We start from the raw sequence: 16,562 nt of genomic DNA on the forward strand, positions 1-16,562 counted from the left end.
TTTTCAAATGTTAGTATATTAACGTTCTATTATGTTCGTATTACAGATTGATAGATTGAAGAAAGTAACTGCGTTGCCTCACAAAGAAAAATAAATATCATTCAGCGATGTTTTACTCAATTTGAGCCAGATATCCAATATAGCTTTACTCGTCTTAAACGATTTAAAGTTTTTATGGAAGAATGTGAGATTATAGATGCCTGTTCAGTGACACGCATCCAAATTAACCTCCAGAAGATTGTATGTGTACAGTGTCGGTCTTTGTGTATATCTCTGCCAGCCCAGTTTTAGGTATCAAGGATATAGCTGTTTCCTATCCGTTATCACTTAGTCTCTAGACTATGTTACGTGCCTCAAATTACATGTACACTTTACCGCTTTAAATAGAAATAAAGACCTGGCTTTGTGCGATCTACCGGGACAAGAGAGTATTCAAAGTGCCAAAACAGTATCCAACATAGCCTTATTTGCAGACTTGAACGTTAAGAGGTAACTATTAAACCCGTATGAGGTCCACATTGACATCTTTTTCTCACGCAGTCGTACGCATAATACGCACCGCATACGCACCTCAACTATTTTGTGCCAGTTTTAGGTACGCGTACTGGGCCGTGCTGTCCGTATTGCTTGCGTATCTAAAACAGACTCAAAACTATTGAGATGCGTATGAGCTGCGTATTGTGCGTACGACTGTGTATCAAAAATATCAATACGGACTACTCTCCAGGCAGAGATTAAGCTACCGTTTTCTTGCTGTCTCGTGGCCTTAGACATCAAGGAAATAGTACAAAATAGCTATAGAAAGCCCGATAAAAACGCCTTAACAAACGTCGAAAACGGTTCCTAACCTCTGCTTGGAGAGTAAATACGGTACGGACGTGATATAAACGCTCGTGTGACCACATCCTTAGGTAAAGGTTACAGGTAAACACGTTCCACACCGAATGTTTCTTTTGCAAAGTTGTTTGGTCAGTCTGTTGACCCACTAGGCAGCTATGTATAGTCTATTGTTAGAGAACCACAGGTGTTGTTTAGTAAAGGGCTTTACACTGACAACAGCAACTATCAACTGCAAACAACATGGGTGGGGTGAAGGTAAGGTCAACACCATTCAATGCAAGTTGGGGGTGAACAACATACCTCTACAAATACTGTGTGTACAACTAATCAAAATAGGTGCCTTGTTGAAAAAAGAATGAATAACAACAAGCAAATTGGTTCGTGTTGATTACAACTTGATGAGTTGCATGATCTATCTACAGTGATCTATCATTGTTTGTGAGGCCGATTCTATGTAACGTCTTGGATAACAAAGTTATGTTGTACACAACCAATAGTTTTATTAAAGCTACGTTTTAATGACCGTAAGGGCAACTCTGCAAACCGCAGCTCAAATTCCCTTAGGAAGTAGCCTGGGTACCATCCGGAAAGTAGTTCGCTCCTCGGCGTTCATTATATACTATATACTATATACAGTCGCTTCTCTGCTGTTCCAGCGAACATAGGAGCGAACTACTATCCGGATGGTACTCAGGCTAGACGATTTGGTGACCGTAAGGGCAATTCTGCATGGTTTCTTGACACACCCCAGCTCAAATTTCCTGAGAAAGGTGACAGTCACCTAAACGTTGCATGGTCTTGAACAAACATTATGTTTTGTACAAAGATTACTTCCATTGACAAGCTATCCGTGTGCGAAAGAACGTGCAAATAATGTATGGTGAAAGACGAAACACATTTTATGTCAAACTGTTTTTTCTACGATCACGAAAGAATTTTAAAAGAGTTGTTTGAAGAGGGCACCAAATCCAACCCAAACTTCCTCACATTCACTGACAAAAAGAAAACAGTTCTCCTTCTAACATCACAAAACCCACATATAATAGAAAATGTGGGATCTTTCACCTTCCACTGTCTTCGAAAAAGAAGTCGGACCCAATAACCCAGGATCTAGAGCTAGATTTTACTAGCTTTAGACTAAAGTAGACTATTGTGTTATTGTTTTTACACTGTTTGAATCTCTTGTGTTACCTGCAACTAGCCCACGGGTAAGAATTTGCAATAAACTTTACGTTTTCGTTGACTTACAAGTGCCCTACCAGTGACATTGTTTTCAGAGCTGCTGCCTGTAACATGTCTTAACGAAATAAACAAAATTTGATTATCATGAAATCACGAATTGCCGTAGTTTCATCTAGCACTTTAATTGAATTACATGCAACAAAATGAAATCAGCAACATATAAACTTTTCATGTCGGTCAGACTATGTGACAGACGTGCAGTTTCCTACAGTTCCGACAGGGGGCGTGGCTGTCACAATGGTTGCCAACTTTCTCTCAACTGCTGTCTGCGTGCTGTCGGCTCTATTGATAATCTATTCATTTTTCTTAAATTCGTTTATTAGTAAATCAAGTGTGAAGGTTGTGAAAATCACCTCAAGGTGTTGTCTCAATGTCTGTTATACACGTGCAACATAAGTCAACGAATACTACTTCAGATATTGTACTATTTTGTTGTTGTTATTAGTGCAGTAACAAATATATTACTCCCCCAAATTATACTAAAATGGTAAGCTTTGACGTTACTATTTTGTAAAAAATACACTAGATCCTGTTACCAACGCCTATTAGATTTCATTCTGAGAATCTCAATCAACAAACAAATAGATAAATATTAGACAAATACTTAAGTAAAAAGGCAGCAAGCAGCATACATCAAAGTTCGTCTATTTCATTAAATATTTTTGTAGAGTGGTAATGTCGTATTTTTCATTCTACGTAAGGACCGGATTTGGATCAAATAGATGATATATTAGCGGCAAGACTCTAGCATCTGCGTGTTAAAACTTACACTTACATAACTATTGACTGTATGGAATGATAGTGGCAGTATCCGTGCCACAATGACCAACACAAGTGACCACAAGAAAGTTGGGTCCTGCCGCCACAGCGCACAAGTCCGGCATGTCCGTCATGATGTGCCGCACAAACTTGCCTTCGCTGTCGAACACGCTCACCCGCCAGTTCCCCCTGTCCACCACGATGACGTTACCCTTCAGGTCCAAGCAGATACCGTGCGGAGAGTCCAACTGTCCATCCCCGCTACCGAACCTTCCAAACTTCTTATACTTCTTCGTCACTTCGCGTCCTTCCATGAAAACATGGACGCAGTGCAGCCAACTGTCGGTAACGTAAAGGTCTCCTTTCTGATTCACTGCAACGCCGGTCGGCTTCCTTGTGTTTCTGGGCCCCACGACTTTCACTGGCTCGCCGTCAGGTGTGATGACGTTGACACAACTTTCACTATATCCTTTCCTCTCTACCATTCTTGAACGCTGGTCGGTGAAAACAATCTCTAGCGGATTTGCAGGATATACAGCGACCTTTTCTTCTTTTTCTTCCGACGTGCTGCTTTTCTTCTTAGAACTACTGGTTGCCTTTGGTGCAGGTGGATCTGGTGGAAAAATACATGGTCTAACAGCAACACCGCTGGTGACACCTGTAAGGGGAAGGTCTAGCTTTGTCAGGAAGCGTCCTTCTGTTGAGAACTGGACGAGCAGGTTGTCATAAAGAAGCTTCTTTTCGTTCACGATGATTGTCCCTACGACCCAGAGGTTACCGTCCTTGTCTACGGTGACATCATGTGGCTTGAAGAGCTTGGCTTTAAAAATCCCCTTCACAGCCGTGTTAAACATGCGAACGACCTTCCCACGGGTGTCACACACCATGATACGCTCGTTCGAGCAATCGGCGATGAAGATTTCCGAAGCCTGAGAGACGGCGACGCCGGTTGGACGACGGAACTCGGTCTTTCTAGATCCTCTGCCGCCAAACCTCACCATCTCTATCGTCTCTTCCTTTTCCGTGTTCTTTTTTCCGTCGCTATTTTTGCCCCTTTTGTCCGCCATGGCCGCTGGCAGCCACGTTGTAAAGGCACTGGAAAAACTGGCTAGGCGGGACTCGAAGGATACACTCTGCGCATGTCATGACGTCATAGATCCGCAAGGGCAAAGTCGTTAGGTTAAAGGTCAAAGTAATAGAAAACTTATTTGAAATTGAACTATTAATCATAATTTGTATACGTACATTCTAGTTTTATCTATTTCAAGAGACTGCAAAATCACAGAAATACATTATAAAACATGCTTCGGAAATACAGGTATGACAAAGGATGTTTCTGCTAGTTGTAAGCTACACGTGATTCTCCATGTATGGCCTATGTTATACTGTCGCGATCTCTAGGATTTAAAATCACTTCCATCGCTATAGGCCTATAGGTGGTATCTTACTGTACTTGCGTCACGCTTTCGTCACTGGGGGGTTCGAAAGATACTCAACAAATTTCAGAGATAAAGAACGAATTTACTTTTTCATGATTTTACGTATTACGCAATATCTAAATTATAAAAAAAAATCGGAGAAAATAAGAAAACAGTGCCGCAGTGAACGAAGCCCGCAGTGACGCAAGCTTGATGCAAGTGCAGTGAGATACAACCTTAAGCGTACATAATTTAGCCCGATCGGTTTTGCAGTGAGTAACTGCCTCCGGGCTGTTTTGACCCTGTCCTGACGCACCAAAGGGCATTTTCGGGTTACTTCACAATCTTCCATAGCAGCGGACGTAATTAATGCAGGAGGAGGCGTGGCCTATTTAACAATAGCGCCATTCTATCAAACATCGTACATTGCTACAATGACAGATTCCATACTACACTAGAGAGGTCATTTGCTCAGTAAAAAAATTAACGGGTCTAATAAAATTAGTGGCAAGTGTGCCGATGTTGACACACTGGCAACACCAAATCCGTAGGTGTTTTTGGCACCTTTAGACAGATTAGCCGTGAGGCTCGGTGGGCGTCATTCCACCGTCATGGGGGCAGGGGCATGGCGAGTATTGAACTCGGGACCTACTGATTCTGATTCCAACGCTCTAGCCGTTGCGCCACACAGACACACATTTGCTTAGTATTGATTACAATCCATCCAAATTTTATAGTATTGTTCTGTCTTAAGTTGTCGGCTATCGAAGATTAAGACAAATGAACCTACGACAACAAGAAGAAGAAGACAAATAGTTACTGTAAATGTTTAAAGTTCGCTGGGATTTAATTTCGCGGTAGCGTGAAAATGGAGTGTTCGCGGTGGCTTTAAGTTTGCAGTAGCGCCATAGACCGTAGTCTCCTACTGCAATAGAAAAATGTTTGCAATGGTTTTTTAAAACCATTGCAAACATTTTTAACTTAAAAGTTCGCGTTGAAGTGGCCAGCACGAAAACCGCGAACATTAAACCACCACGAACATTTCTGCATTTACAGTATTTCAAAATGTCTTGCCTAAAGGCTTTCTCCTAGTTTGCCCGGTTTTGCAGGCTTCTATTTTTAACCTTGAGAAGCGTTATATAACATACTTTTAACTGTTAGGTTGAAACGTAAACATGTCGGAGAAAAAGGTAACTTTTAAAGACGGCAAAAAGAAAGAAGATGATGGTGAAAAGGAAGTAAAGAAGGTGACGTTTGGAGGCAGAGGATCACGTAAGAACCAATTTTGCAGCCCAACCGGAGTGGCGGTGTCAGAATCTTCGGAAATCTTCTTCGCAGACAGTTTGAACGAGCGAATCGTCGTGTGTAACACCCGAGGCAAAGTCGTCCGTGTTTTCAACACTAAGGTGAAACGTCAACTAATCCAACCACACGACGTTTCTGTTGATAAGAACGGGCACTTGTGGGTTGTTGCGACTTTGTTTGAGGTGAAGAGAAAGGCGTATATCCGTCGGAATATGCTAGCACAGTTCTCAAAACAGGGTCGTTTTCTGACGAAGATTGACCTTCCCCTAACTGGTGTCACCGGTGGGATTGGCGTGAGAACCGACATCGGGCATATACGCGTGCAAGCTACGTCAGAAGAAACGACTTCGAAGAAAAAGAAGAAGGGTGGTGAGACGAAAGAAAATGATGGACTTGAAAAATTCACAAATTCAGTAGAGGTGGTAGTCACTGACCAGCGCACGAGGATGCATGAAAGGAAAGGTTACAGTGAAAGTTGTGTGACAGTCTTCACCCCTGAGGGCGAGCCAGTGAAAGTCGTGGGGCCCAGAAACACAAGGAAGCCGACCGGCGTCGCAGTGAATCAGAAAGGAGACCTGTACGTTACCGACAGTTGGCTGCACTGCGTCCATGTCTTCATGGAAGGCCGCGAAGTGACGAAGAAGTATAAGAAGTTTGGAAGGTTCGGTAGCGGGGACGGACAGTTGGACTCCCCGCATGGTATCTGCTTGGACCTGAAGGGTAACGTCATCGTGGTGGACAGGGGGAACTGGCGGGTGAGCGTGTTCGACAGCGAAGGCAAGTTTGTCCGGCACATCATGACGGACATGCCGGACTTGTGCGCTGTGGCGGCAGGACCCAACTTTCTGGTGGTCACTTGTGTTGGCCATTGTGGCACGGACACTGCTACTATCATTCCGTATAGTAATGATAAATGATAGGTAAGAATATGACTAAATGTAGTAGAGATCGCAGTCATCTGCTGTCACAGTAACACTGTTTGAGGTGTATTTGTGCCCGTGCGCGTTTTTTTTTTGTGTGTGCGCGCGCTTGTGTGTGTGTGCGTGCGTGTGTGTGTGCGCGCGCGCGCGCGTGTGTGTGCGTGTGTGTGTGCATGCGCGCGAGTGTGTGTACGTGCGTATGTCGGGGTCGGTAGCTGAAAACTACGTGGAACGTTAAATCCATTTATTTCCATATTTGTGACTACAAAATGACGAAAATTTGATCTATTGCATTGTAGATACATTCTTTATGCTGATTACCGTTTGGTATCTGTGTTTTCGCTGCCAAATTGATAGAAATGACGTATGGCATCATACATTGAATCATTATTTGATTTTATTGCTATTATTATTGTTCTTATCATAGGTTTATCAATATATAGCTCGTTTGTGCAAGTATACTTGTATACTACTTTGTGTTATTCATTTGTTGTACGTTAGGTAATGTTTTGTTCGTACAAATATACGCTTATACTACTTGTTATTGTTTTATTTGCTTATAACGTTATACTACTTTGTGTTATTCATTTGTGACCCAAGGCCCTACGTAAAATAATGGTCATACCACTGAGTGACCAAACTTAGTCAAAAATGACAAAATCAAATAAAAAAATAGAAATCAAAATCTGGACCAAAACGTCTACAGTTTGCAAAAAAAAAAACACTGACCGCAATGATACAAATAAAAAAAACAGAGTTGCTCTGAAAAGTTTTAATCTCTTTATTCTTTCCGTAATTTCCTGACATCAGTAGCAAATTATCCATCAAAATGTACATTACATGTAAATATAATAAATAGGCAGTTAATCTATTCAGGTGCATATTCATAATAAATTCTATGTCGTATTATAATTCATAAATTTGTATGTCAATATTGTATGTACAGTTAGTAATCGGAGTCCCAGTCAGAGGCGGTTGCATGGACCTCTCCCCTCCGTAGTTTAGTCACCTTGGCCAGTTTGTCGGGACTGACCTTGACATCCAGCAATCCAGACACAAAAATTATCTGAAAGAGAAAAAGATACAAATAACACTCACCTTAAAAAAACGCATGCCTATCAGTTTTATCCATAGGTTTTCGAATTCAAACGGCCATTTACAAAATGCCTTTTGTGCTTTAGGGCAAAATACAAGGATATATCATACAGTATCCTAATCCTTGGTTGATATCCGTCTGCTTATGTAAGTGAAACGAGCAAGAATAATTGACAAATATGTTTCAAAATACTTTTTCTGAAATATTGATAGACCTTCGTGTAATCTTTATGATATAATGTTGATCAGTAATTCTTATGAAATACACGTTTGCTGTATGGCTTGCAATTTTTAAAAATGGCCAAGATACAATGCCCTGGATGCACTTGGTTTATGTGACTCTTTTGGAATGAGTGCAGTTTCACATTGTCCTCGTCTTTCTCAAAGAATAAGAAAATGATTGAAATTGCGGGTACAGTTATTGTCAAATTTACTGACGAACATCAGTCTTTTACTACTTTTATCAGGGTTTAGTGAACATTACAGAGTTGGACAAGTTTTCTAAAATTCACTTTGCCCGAACTACCTTTTCACTTGTCCACTTTTAAATGGCATTTATCTAATTACTGTTTTCAATTCCATCAATGGATTTATTTTATTGTTAGCTCTATTTTTCTGTGTTGACCAATACTTGAAGTATATCAAAATCTCTCTAATGGAAAAATATTACTTGTCCGATCAGACAAGTGGGGTAGGACATGCACTTGCTCTGGACAATAGGGCTAGTGGACTTGTCCAACTCTGAATTGTTAGTCGCATGGTGGCGTTAGTACAAAAAACTGCGATCCCAAACGTGACTGAGTCAATAACCCCCTCCCCTAGTCTAAGAGAATCGCATATCCAACTTGCCGTGAGGAGTGCTATGGTCCCACCGAACACCCAGCCCGCCAGGATCTCGTCGAACACGTGCTGGTTGTCCGCTACTTGTGACAGGGAGACGACCTGAGCCAGGATGAGCGCGAGCAGCTGCACCAAGGGCCGCACTAACAACGGGTCACCCCAAGGCCACCGCACCTGCAGGTACATCTGGAAACAAAAGTTATCATAATTCCTGTTTGTTTATTATTGTTTATTTATTATTGTTTTTATCTAGACAGAAAGTAATCATAATCCCTGTTATTGTCTATCATTCTTCATTCATTATTGTTTATTGTGTTATATTGTTTTATGGGTGGAAAGTAACGATTACTGTTACTGTTGATTATTGTTAATCTACTATTGTTTATCTATTTATTTATTTATTTATTGTTGTTTATTAGCTGGAAAGAAAGTAATCATTATTCGTATTTGTTTGCTATTGTTTTCTATTATTGTTTATTTGACTAACCTTCATTCAACTAAAACTAACATGCTTATCTCCTGTTTTCCACTCTTTAGTCTTTTAATTTTCTTCTCTTTTCTTTTTTCTTTCACGTTCATTCATATATCTTCTTCTCTCATTATTTGTCCTCAAAGTTTCTTTATGCTAGGGTCATATTCCCCGCCCGAACGGAAAATTAAATTTTATGTCAATAAACATGCACAAGTAAAATTGTTGAATTACTTTGGTACTTTCTGTGCTTTTGTTGTCATCAAAATACTGAATATATTACGTCTAGTAGTTTTGACTTACTACTATATGTAGGTAACATATTAAAAAGGATGTGGTTGTAGATATGAATGGTACTGCAGCTATATATATGGATGAGTGTTGCAGGATCAGAGACGTTGATGCAGTGTATGAAAGATGTACAACACAAACTATCTAATAGATAAACTTACATTAAAGAAGACCATACTGTACACAGCGATGGCTGCATTTTCTGACCAGTAAGAAAGTCTGAAAAGATAGAAAAGGATCCGATTCAATAAATGAAAAGAACACGCCTTTATACTGTAGCTAGCCCATGTTAATCTTTACTTTTGCACGAAATACCTAATTACGCTAAAACATGTGTGATGGCATGAATACGAAATCATTTGTCTCTACATTTTTCCAATCCTACAACTAAGAATTGGATGATCTAAAACGACACTCCTACCCCTTAGAAAGTTAAGAATGGAATGATCTAAAATAACATTCCCAACCCCTTAAAAAGCTAAGAATGGAATGATCTAAAACAAAAATTTCATCCCTACAACCAAGGAAGTTATTAGCCTGAGTACCATCCTCCGTAGTAACCGCTGGCTCACGACTTTCGGTTGCTAACCACGTGGTTAGCAAGCGAAAGTCGTGAGACAACGGTCACTACAGAGGATGATACTCAGGCTAGGACGTTATATCCTATAACGTTATATCTTATATATTATCTTATGTAACGTCCTTGCTACAACCAAGAATGGAATGATCTTAGAGTAAATAAAACTCCTACCAATAAAACTTATAATGGAATGGCATTAAACAACACTCTCACCCCTAAGACTAAGAATGGAATGACCTAAAACAGAACAAACCTGTGGTCGTTGACGTCTATCCCGTCCCTCGAGCATGCGCCGACAGACACCAGACCCATTGCGCATGCCTGGCCAGTGACGTTCGGTCTACAGTAACTGAGGAAGTTTGGCTGAAACTCCCCCACAGTCAGTGCCGTGATCCAATGTGAAGCGTCCGTCATCAGAAATCCGAACTTGAACGATAGCGCAGCACGGGTCATTCTGCCATGAAGAATGTCGTAGACCTTGTCATGTGACATCTCGACAACTTCTTCTATATCCTTCGCCTTCGCTGCGGCTTTCAGAAGGACGCTCTTGACAGCCTCCATTTCGACGATCAAAATCTAAACAGCAAAGATATAATTCTATTCATTACCTTCACCAAGTAAGTTATATTTTCGGTTATGGCATTGGTGTGTGAGTCTTTGAGGTTAACACTACATAACTCGAGAAGCTGAGTATGGATTTTCATGATATTTGGTACTTGAGTAGCGGTTGCGGGAGGGGAAGGAAGGTCGAGTCCGTTTGTTTGTGGAAAACATAACTCGAGACGTTGCGGATGGTTTTGCATGATTTGCAATTGATGGATAGGTAGGGGTTGGGAAAATGAAGGTCAAGCTCGATTATGGGCCTCCAGGCAGCAAGTTATGGTACTGCAGCGGAGGTTCAAAGCTGGAGGTAAAATTTTCCTCAAGTGCCCATTCATGAGTTTTTAGTGGATACGTCTTCTTTTTTTTAATTCCAGTGGCCGATTTTGTTTTAGACTTTGAAAGGGAATAACTCCAGAAAGGTTGGACGGATTTTAATGGTAGTTGGTGTGTTGATAACCTTTTTTAGTTTGTGTGATGATTTATATAAACAAGTTATCATTATGTTAATTTATACCTAATTTATATAGTCAATTAAGAAAGTTGAGAAATATCATGCACTACACGATAAGACATGTTTTTTTTTGGGGGGGGGGCAGTAGCTTTATATACATTCGCCAAGAAGGTTAATATGTTATTGGTAGCGTTCGTGGGGAACGCAAGTACATGCAGTAATTTGCTACTTTGGTAGGTACTCGCTCTTCAGTAATACATGAATGATAGTAAAAATCTTGAATAAAGGCATTGTTATTTGCATGAAAGTTCATCTGTGTTGGTAGAATACATTAATGGAAAACATTGCTAACACTTTATCTCCAACACTGATTAAACTATCAAACAATTAAACTATAGGGACTTTCGGACGAACTTCATCGACCTTGTTCACAGAATGACCCTTCTATCTCGAGCAGTGACGTCATGAACACGCCACTTTTTCAGGAGGGGGGGGCATAAGTATCAGAAAGTGCATGATTATTTGTTTTATAGGGATGTGTTCGTGGAACTCATTAAACAGGGAAAGGATTATGTTAAGTTAACGTACAGACTGGATGTGGATAGTTTGTGATGTGATGGCCATTGTTGTGAGTGAACTGGTCCTGTTTGATTGACATTGTGGACGTGTCTTCTACAGAGCACGCAGGCGTCATAAAGGACATATACAACCTAAAGCTAAGGGCACAACCCGCCGTACGTGCAAATACATGCTGCCTACGTGGGCAATCTTTTGGGATCCGTAAGTGGTAAGTACCAAATATTATTTGGAGCACGCAAACGCGCCGTAGAACTTTACGTGCAGGCAAAACTTTGTGTGCCATCGGGCTTCGGATTCGCCCCCCTTACATGCATGTACGGGTGACTCGCTTGCCCTGTACAGCCGACCCTGTAGTACGTTTTTAGAAATACGTGGCGGACGTGCACGTGGCCTCCCAAAAACGTACGTACAAATCGCACGTACGCCGGGTTGTGCCCTTAGCTTTAGGCTTCACTAATGTCAATGATGAATAATTTACTGTGCGTATATAGGAATGGGAACGGGATATGACATACTAGGCAACACATTCTATACACATTACGTACATTATGTTCTAAACACCTGAAGTCTTACCAACTGTAAAATTTTTAACCTTATATTCACACCCTTAAGCCACTGAACTTTCTCTAGAGGGATAAAAACTAGTTTAACCACTGGCTAATGTGTCTGCCAGATAAGTACCCATTATTCAGATGAACAAAGACTCAGAACCCAGTCACGATACATAGCACTCCGTAAGTTTCTTTTTTTAAATTTTCCTTTTTTACAGGCTAAGATAAGATAGTTATAGTGGATTTTTTTACATAATTTTCATTTGGTGCGGGTCAATATGTAGAATTTTCTGATCCCTGAACAAAATTGGTGAAAGTGGTTAGACTATATGTTTTGACCTTAAGTTTGACATTCCCTATCGCATGGAGACACTATAAGGATAGCGTGTGAGATTCTTTTCTTCCTCCGAGTATGTTAAATAAATTCGAACAACTGCAAATTTGGCCACGTAAAGGCAAAGGCACACTTAGTTACAATAAGCATGCGAATATCTTCACTTGAACGAGACCGATCCAAGATGGCGTCCAGGTAGGACACAATGCTGAACGCCCTCCGCTTAAAAACGCTGTTTTTGAGCGCATGCATTGAGTTTACCAGTTCACACCTTACCAGAACATGGATTACATGGTTAGAACGCGTTTGACCAAGAGAATTAGGCGCTCCGACTGCCAAACAAATGTTCAGCTCTAAGAAAGCTAGTCTCCAAACAGACCCTTCGGTGCCTTAGAGATACTTAAGTAGTATCAAAGCTGGCCAAGGAGTATAGCCGGCCAAAGGGAGTCAAACGGGCACCGGTGCCGGATATACTCCTTGCTTTATTGGCCAGCTTTAATACTATCTCTAAGGCACCGTATACCATAGGTCTGCTTGGAGATTCATGGCATATACATGGGTCATTGACCTGGATCAGTTCACTTCACTTGACATGAAAGGCTATTATAAAGAATCCATTAAAGCAGCTCTTAGTCGTCAACTTCAACAATATGTCGCCAAGTTAGCCGAGGTGCAAGCCAAAAGGGACAAGTTGAGTCAAGTAGTAATGAGACGGTAGGATGTGCTGGAGGGTAGAATTGACAACCTGAAAGTGGCAGACATGGAGAATGCACCCCTCCCACCCCACCCACCTCCTACTCGATCAACTTGATACTCGAACAATACACGAGAACATTCGCAGAATTCCAGCGCTGCCTGGGGAGACAGGGGAGGATTAACTCTTGAACTAGTGAGCCTTCGTCTATCTATCGCGCTCATCGGCTTGGTTCAGCTAGGAATTCCGGAAAGACAACTTTGCACGCGTTATGGTGGGAAAATTCGTATCATGGCAAGACCGCGATCGACTCTTCCGCGCCCGAGCTAAACTGAAGGGAAAGAAGGATGACCACGGGAGACCCTTGCTGATTATTGCGGACCTAACAAGGAAAACCATCGCACCTTCTCAGCTGCTTTGTCTCAAAGGAGAGACAACTTGATCATAGCCTGGATACCATACCCCAACCTCAACTTAATATATATATATATATATATATATTATTATATCTTTCGTGTTGGGGTCTGGCAGGATGGCTGTAGAAAGATTCTCGAAGGCCCTTGATCAGAGGGATGAGAACCTAGGATTGATGACCACTCACACCACAGGTAGCCAGCCACAGCACACCACAGTTGGTCAGCAGGCTATCACAGTAGCGAATCACGGACTAAATTTTTAGATATGGCTCAAGGGTGTATTGAGTTATTTTTCAAAATAACAACAGAACTTTGTTCAAAACTGCAAGCTTTGTACCCTGTTCGATAAACTGAGATCTCAACGAGGTAACAACCTCTAACTCAGAGGTACATGTGGTGTCTTATCTATAGTAACTGCTACATTTCATCTCTTACTGGTCACTGTTATGGATTCAAAATATACAGTTGGGGGTCTTTAACCAATCATGGCTGGGGTGTAAATTGCCTCATTCTGATTCTGCTGGTGGAGTTTTTTGCCCACTATAAGGGGCAAAATTGAGAAGAAGGCATATCCCATTCGGGAACTTCTTACTTGTAGCATTAGAAGTTATGTATAGGTGAACATCGTTGAACATTAATTATGCAAATGAGGTCCTCGTCTGCGTAAATCATCAGAAAATGCGATAAAAACATTTTTTAACATAGATTGTGTACGTCTGTTCTTTGGAAGAGATGATCAAGTAAACAATCTATACAAATGAGAACCTTATTTGTATGAATAATGACAAACACAATTGATCCATGGCCAGCAGTTGTAAAAGGTAAAAATATTTGGCGAAGGTATGGGGTCGTGGAACTCTAGTTGCACGTAATTTGATGTTAAGCCTTTGTATTGGAAATTGAACAACCCATAGTGAGCCTTTGAATTTTGTTGTTGTTGTCTTATTCTTTTTGTTATAAAGTCCTCCTAACCATTATTACAATCATTATAGTAATCACAAGCCATGTTTTGCATAGATTTTGAGGTTGGCCATATCCTGAGCTCATTCCTTTGCTTATGGAACGATATCTTGATTTATTATTATGTTAATTTTGATTCTTGCATTTTGTTAATGTTGATTACTATTTTCCTATGTTGGATTGATTCACTCATAGTCGTACTAGCTACAGTTTGTGTTATGTATAATAATACTCTAATAATGAAACTTGCCCAAAGAAGTGCATAAATAAGCTTGACATTATCACTGTTGCAAGTTAACAAGACATAACCTAAAACTCAGAACTTCTTCCCTATGCACAGGAATTTACCTATAGTCAAACCCGCCCAATCGACCACACGTGGGACTGGGAAAAAGCGGTTGATTTGAACAGGTGGTCGGTTAGAGGAGTATCGACTCACAACATGCCCGATGCATAGTGTAAATGGTTTCCGTTGTGTTTAATGGCAAAGATAAAACACACGCACCGCATCTGCCGCCATCATTATTTTAACATAACATCGTAATGGCAAATCCGACGCGAACTGGCCGAATTTGGCACAAAATCGCGCTAATTATCATCGGAAATCGAGGACAACTCAAGGTCGAAAATGACGCGGTCGTTATGGACAGGTATTTGGTCCTATGTGGTCCCAATTTTTGGCGGTGGCGGCCGCGTTGGCCGGGTGGTCGCTGTGAAGAGGTCACTTAATGCTTACGTCAATGTGGAAAATTTTCGGGACCGAGAAAAAGCGGTCATAATGGCCAGGTGATCGCTGGGGTAGGTTTGACTGTATCATAATTATAGCGATCCAGTTGCCTAAGGCAATTTTTGGCAACCTTAAAAAGACTTAGGATCATACTGTGTCAAAAGTCTGAAGAAAAATATTATTGTTTTCATCCTCAAATTAAAATTTCATTGCACAAACAAATCCTTGGTAGCTCATAAACCATGCCTTTAGCATATTTACTAGCAATAAACTATCACTTTATTTATGATCAGCCTTCTTGATAAAGATGACAAGTGGACACCATATGTCCTGTACGATCAACTTCATTTGATGGAAAGTTCTGTTGATACACACTGACCAAATGCGATAACAGTGTTGTTAATCCATACCAAATGTCATGTTGTCTGGCTGATTATATTAAATAATACTTAGTAAGTAAGTAAAGAAAAGGCATTGCTTGACCTTCAGTCAAAAGTATTCTAATACTAACTAGAAAGGCCGACATTTCCTTGAGAGCAAACACAAAATATTTCAGCCATCTCCCTTCCCGTGGAACAATTTTCCAAAATCAAAATTCATGTGTGGATTGAAATATAACAATAATGTGCTGTGTGGACTTTCCATATTTATGGCAATCGAAACGTACACATTTCTCTTTGTCCGAAGGGGATTTGTCAACTACATTATGGTGTCCTTACCAAGCGTCTGATGACCTAATCTTCTAAAGTTCTTATAACTGTCATTTCACGATTGTGTTTTTTGTTTTTCAGATTTTTCTCCTGACAACCAACTTAAATCTAAGTGAACAATGTCTTCAACCCGCAGCGATGTCTCTGTGCTCATTCCTTTCGCCAAGGAAGACAACGGCACCAGAGAAGTCTTGCGCCAATGCCCAACAGTACAGGTAGATGTAAAAGTTAAAACATGCAACGAGGCCCACAAGGGGGATTCTTTAAACACCCTTGGCGACGCCGAGGGTGTTATGGAACCCCCAAGTGGGCTTGTGACCCTATTTGCCCATAGTATGCCTGAGTGACCATGTTCTCTTTTAGAACATAGCCCGAAGACTTTCTTCTTCTTTTTCTAAAACTGAATCAAGGACAATTTATATTCAGGATATTGCATTATATTTAAAAAAAGAGATGATCTGAGTTAAAGTCAGTCTCTGATGATCAATGAACCATACTCCTACGCAGGGACATCTAACAGCCAAACCACCTGTCTGGATGTGCCCTGCTCATTCAACCGTCACTCTTGATTCCTGACCGCCCTTCGTATAAATATTAAAGAGTTTACCCTTATATATATATATATATATATATATATATATATATATATATATATATATATATATATATATATATATATATATATATGCGACGCCCGGCTTTGAAAACAGAAAGTCTATCCTCTGATTGACTGACATCTGTATGGAGAGTGAGAGACGGGGGGGGGGGGGGGGGGGGG

The 16,562-nt window shown here is 40.8% G+C and overlaps 3 protein-coding genes across 3 annotated transcripts in view; 1 reads left to right on the plus strand and 2 right to left on the minus strand.

Annotated features, from left to right (window-relative positions):
* Positions 1-2,185: 2,185 nt before the first annotated feature.
* On the minus strand, positions 2,186-4,016 carry LOC118432751 (tripartite motif-containing protein 2-like). Its single transcript, XM_035844363.1, has one exon. It carries the CDS (start codon positions 3,906-3,908, stop codon positions 2,862-2,864), a length of 1,047 nt encoding a protein of 348 aa, XP_035700256.1. The 5' UTR covers positions 3,909-4,016; the 3' UTR covers positions 2,186-2,861.
* A 1,418-nt stretch (positions 4,017-5,434) lies between these two features.
* LOC118403508 (tripartite motif-containing protein 3-like) lies at positions 5,435-6,481 on the plus strand. Its single transcript, XM_035802234.1, has one exon. It carries the CDS (start codon positions 5,435-5,437, stop codon positions 6,479-6,481), a length of 1,047 nt encoding a protein of 348 aa, XP_035658127.1.
* Positions 6,482-7,252: 771 nt separating this feature from the next.
* LOC118403950 (phospholipid phosphatase 3-like) overlaps positions 7,253-16,562 on the minus strand; it is a 26,157-nt gene continuing 16,847 nt past the window's right edge. Inside the window, exons 3-6 of the mRNA XM_035802833.1 lie at positions 10,013-10,335; positions 9,341-9,398; positions 8,429-8,605; positions 7,253-7,550 (exon numbers count right to left, since the gene is read on the minus strand). Of these exons, the coding sequence (XP_035658726.1) occupies positions 7,431-7,550; positions 8,429-8,605; positions 9,341-9,398; positions 10,013-10,335 (678 nt within the window). The 3' untranslated portion in view covers positions 7,253-7,430. The remainder of the gene's footprint in view (positions 7,551-8,428; positions 8,606-9,340; positions 9,399-10,012; positions 10,336-16,562) is intronic.

This window comes from Branchiostoma floridae, chromosome 16, assembly GCF_000003815.2.
Source record: "Branchiostoma floridae strain S238N-H82 chromosome 16, Bfl_VNyyK, whole genome shotgun sequence".
NCBI classification, from domain to species: domain Eukaryota; kingdom Metazoa; phylum Chordata; class Leptocardii; order Amphioxiformes; family Branchiostomatidae; genus Branchiostoma; species Branchiostoma floridae.

Excerpts from the sequence above, each read along its gene's own strand:
- LOC118432751 (XM_035844363.1), bottom strand. The coding sequence starts at position 3,908 with ATGGCGGACAAAAGGGGCAAAAATAGCGACGGAAAAAAGAACACGGAA.
- LOC118403508 (XM_035802234.1), top strand. The coding sequence starts at position 5,435 with ATGTCGGAGAAAAAGGTAACTTTTAAAGACGGCAAAAAGAAAGAAGAT.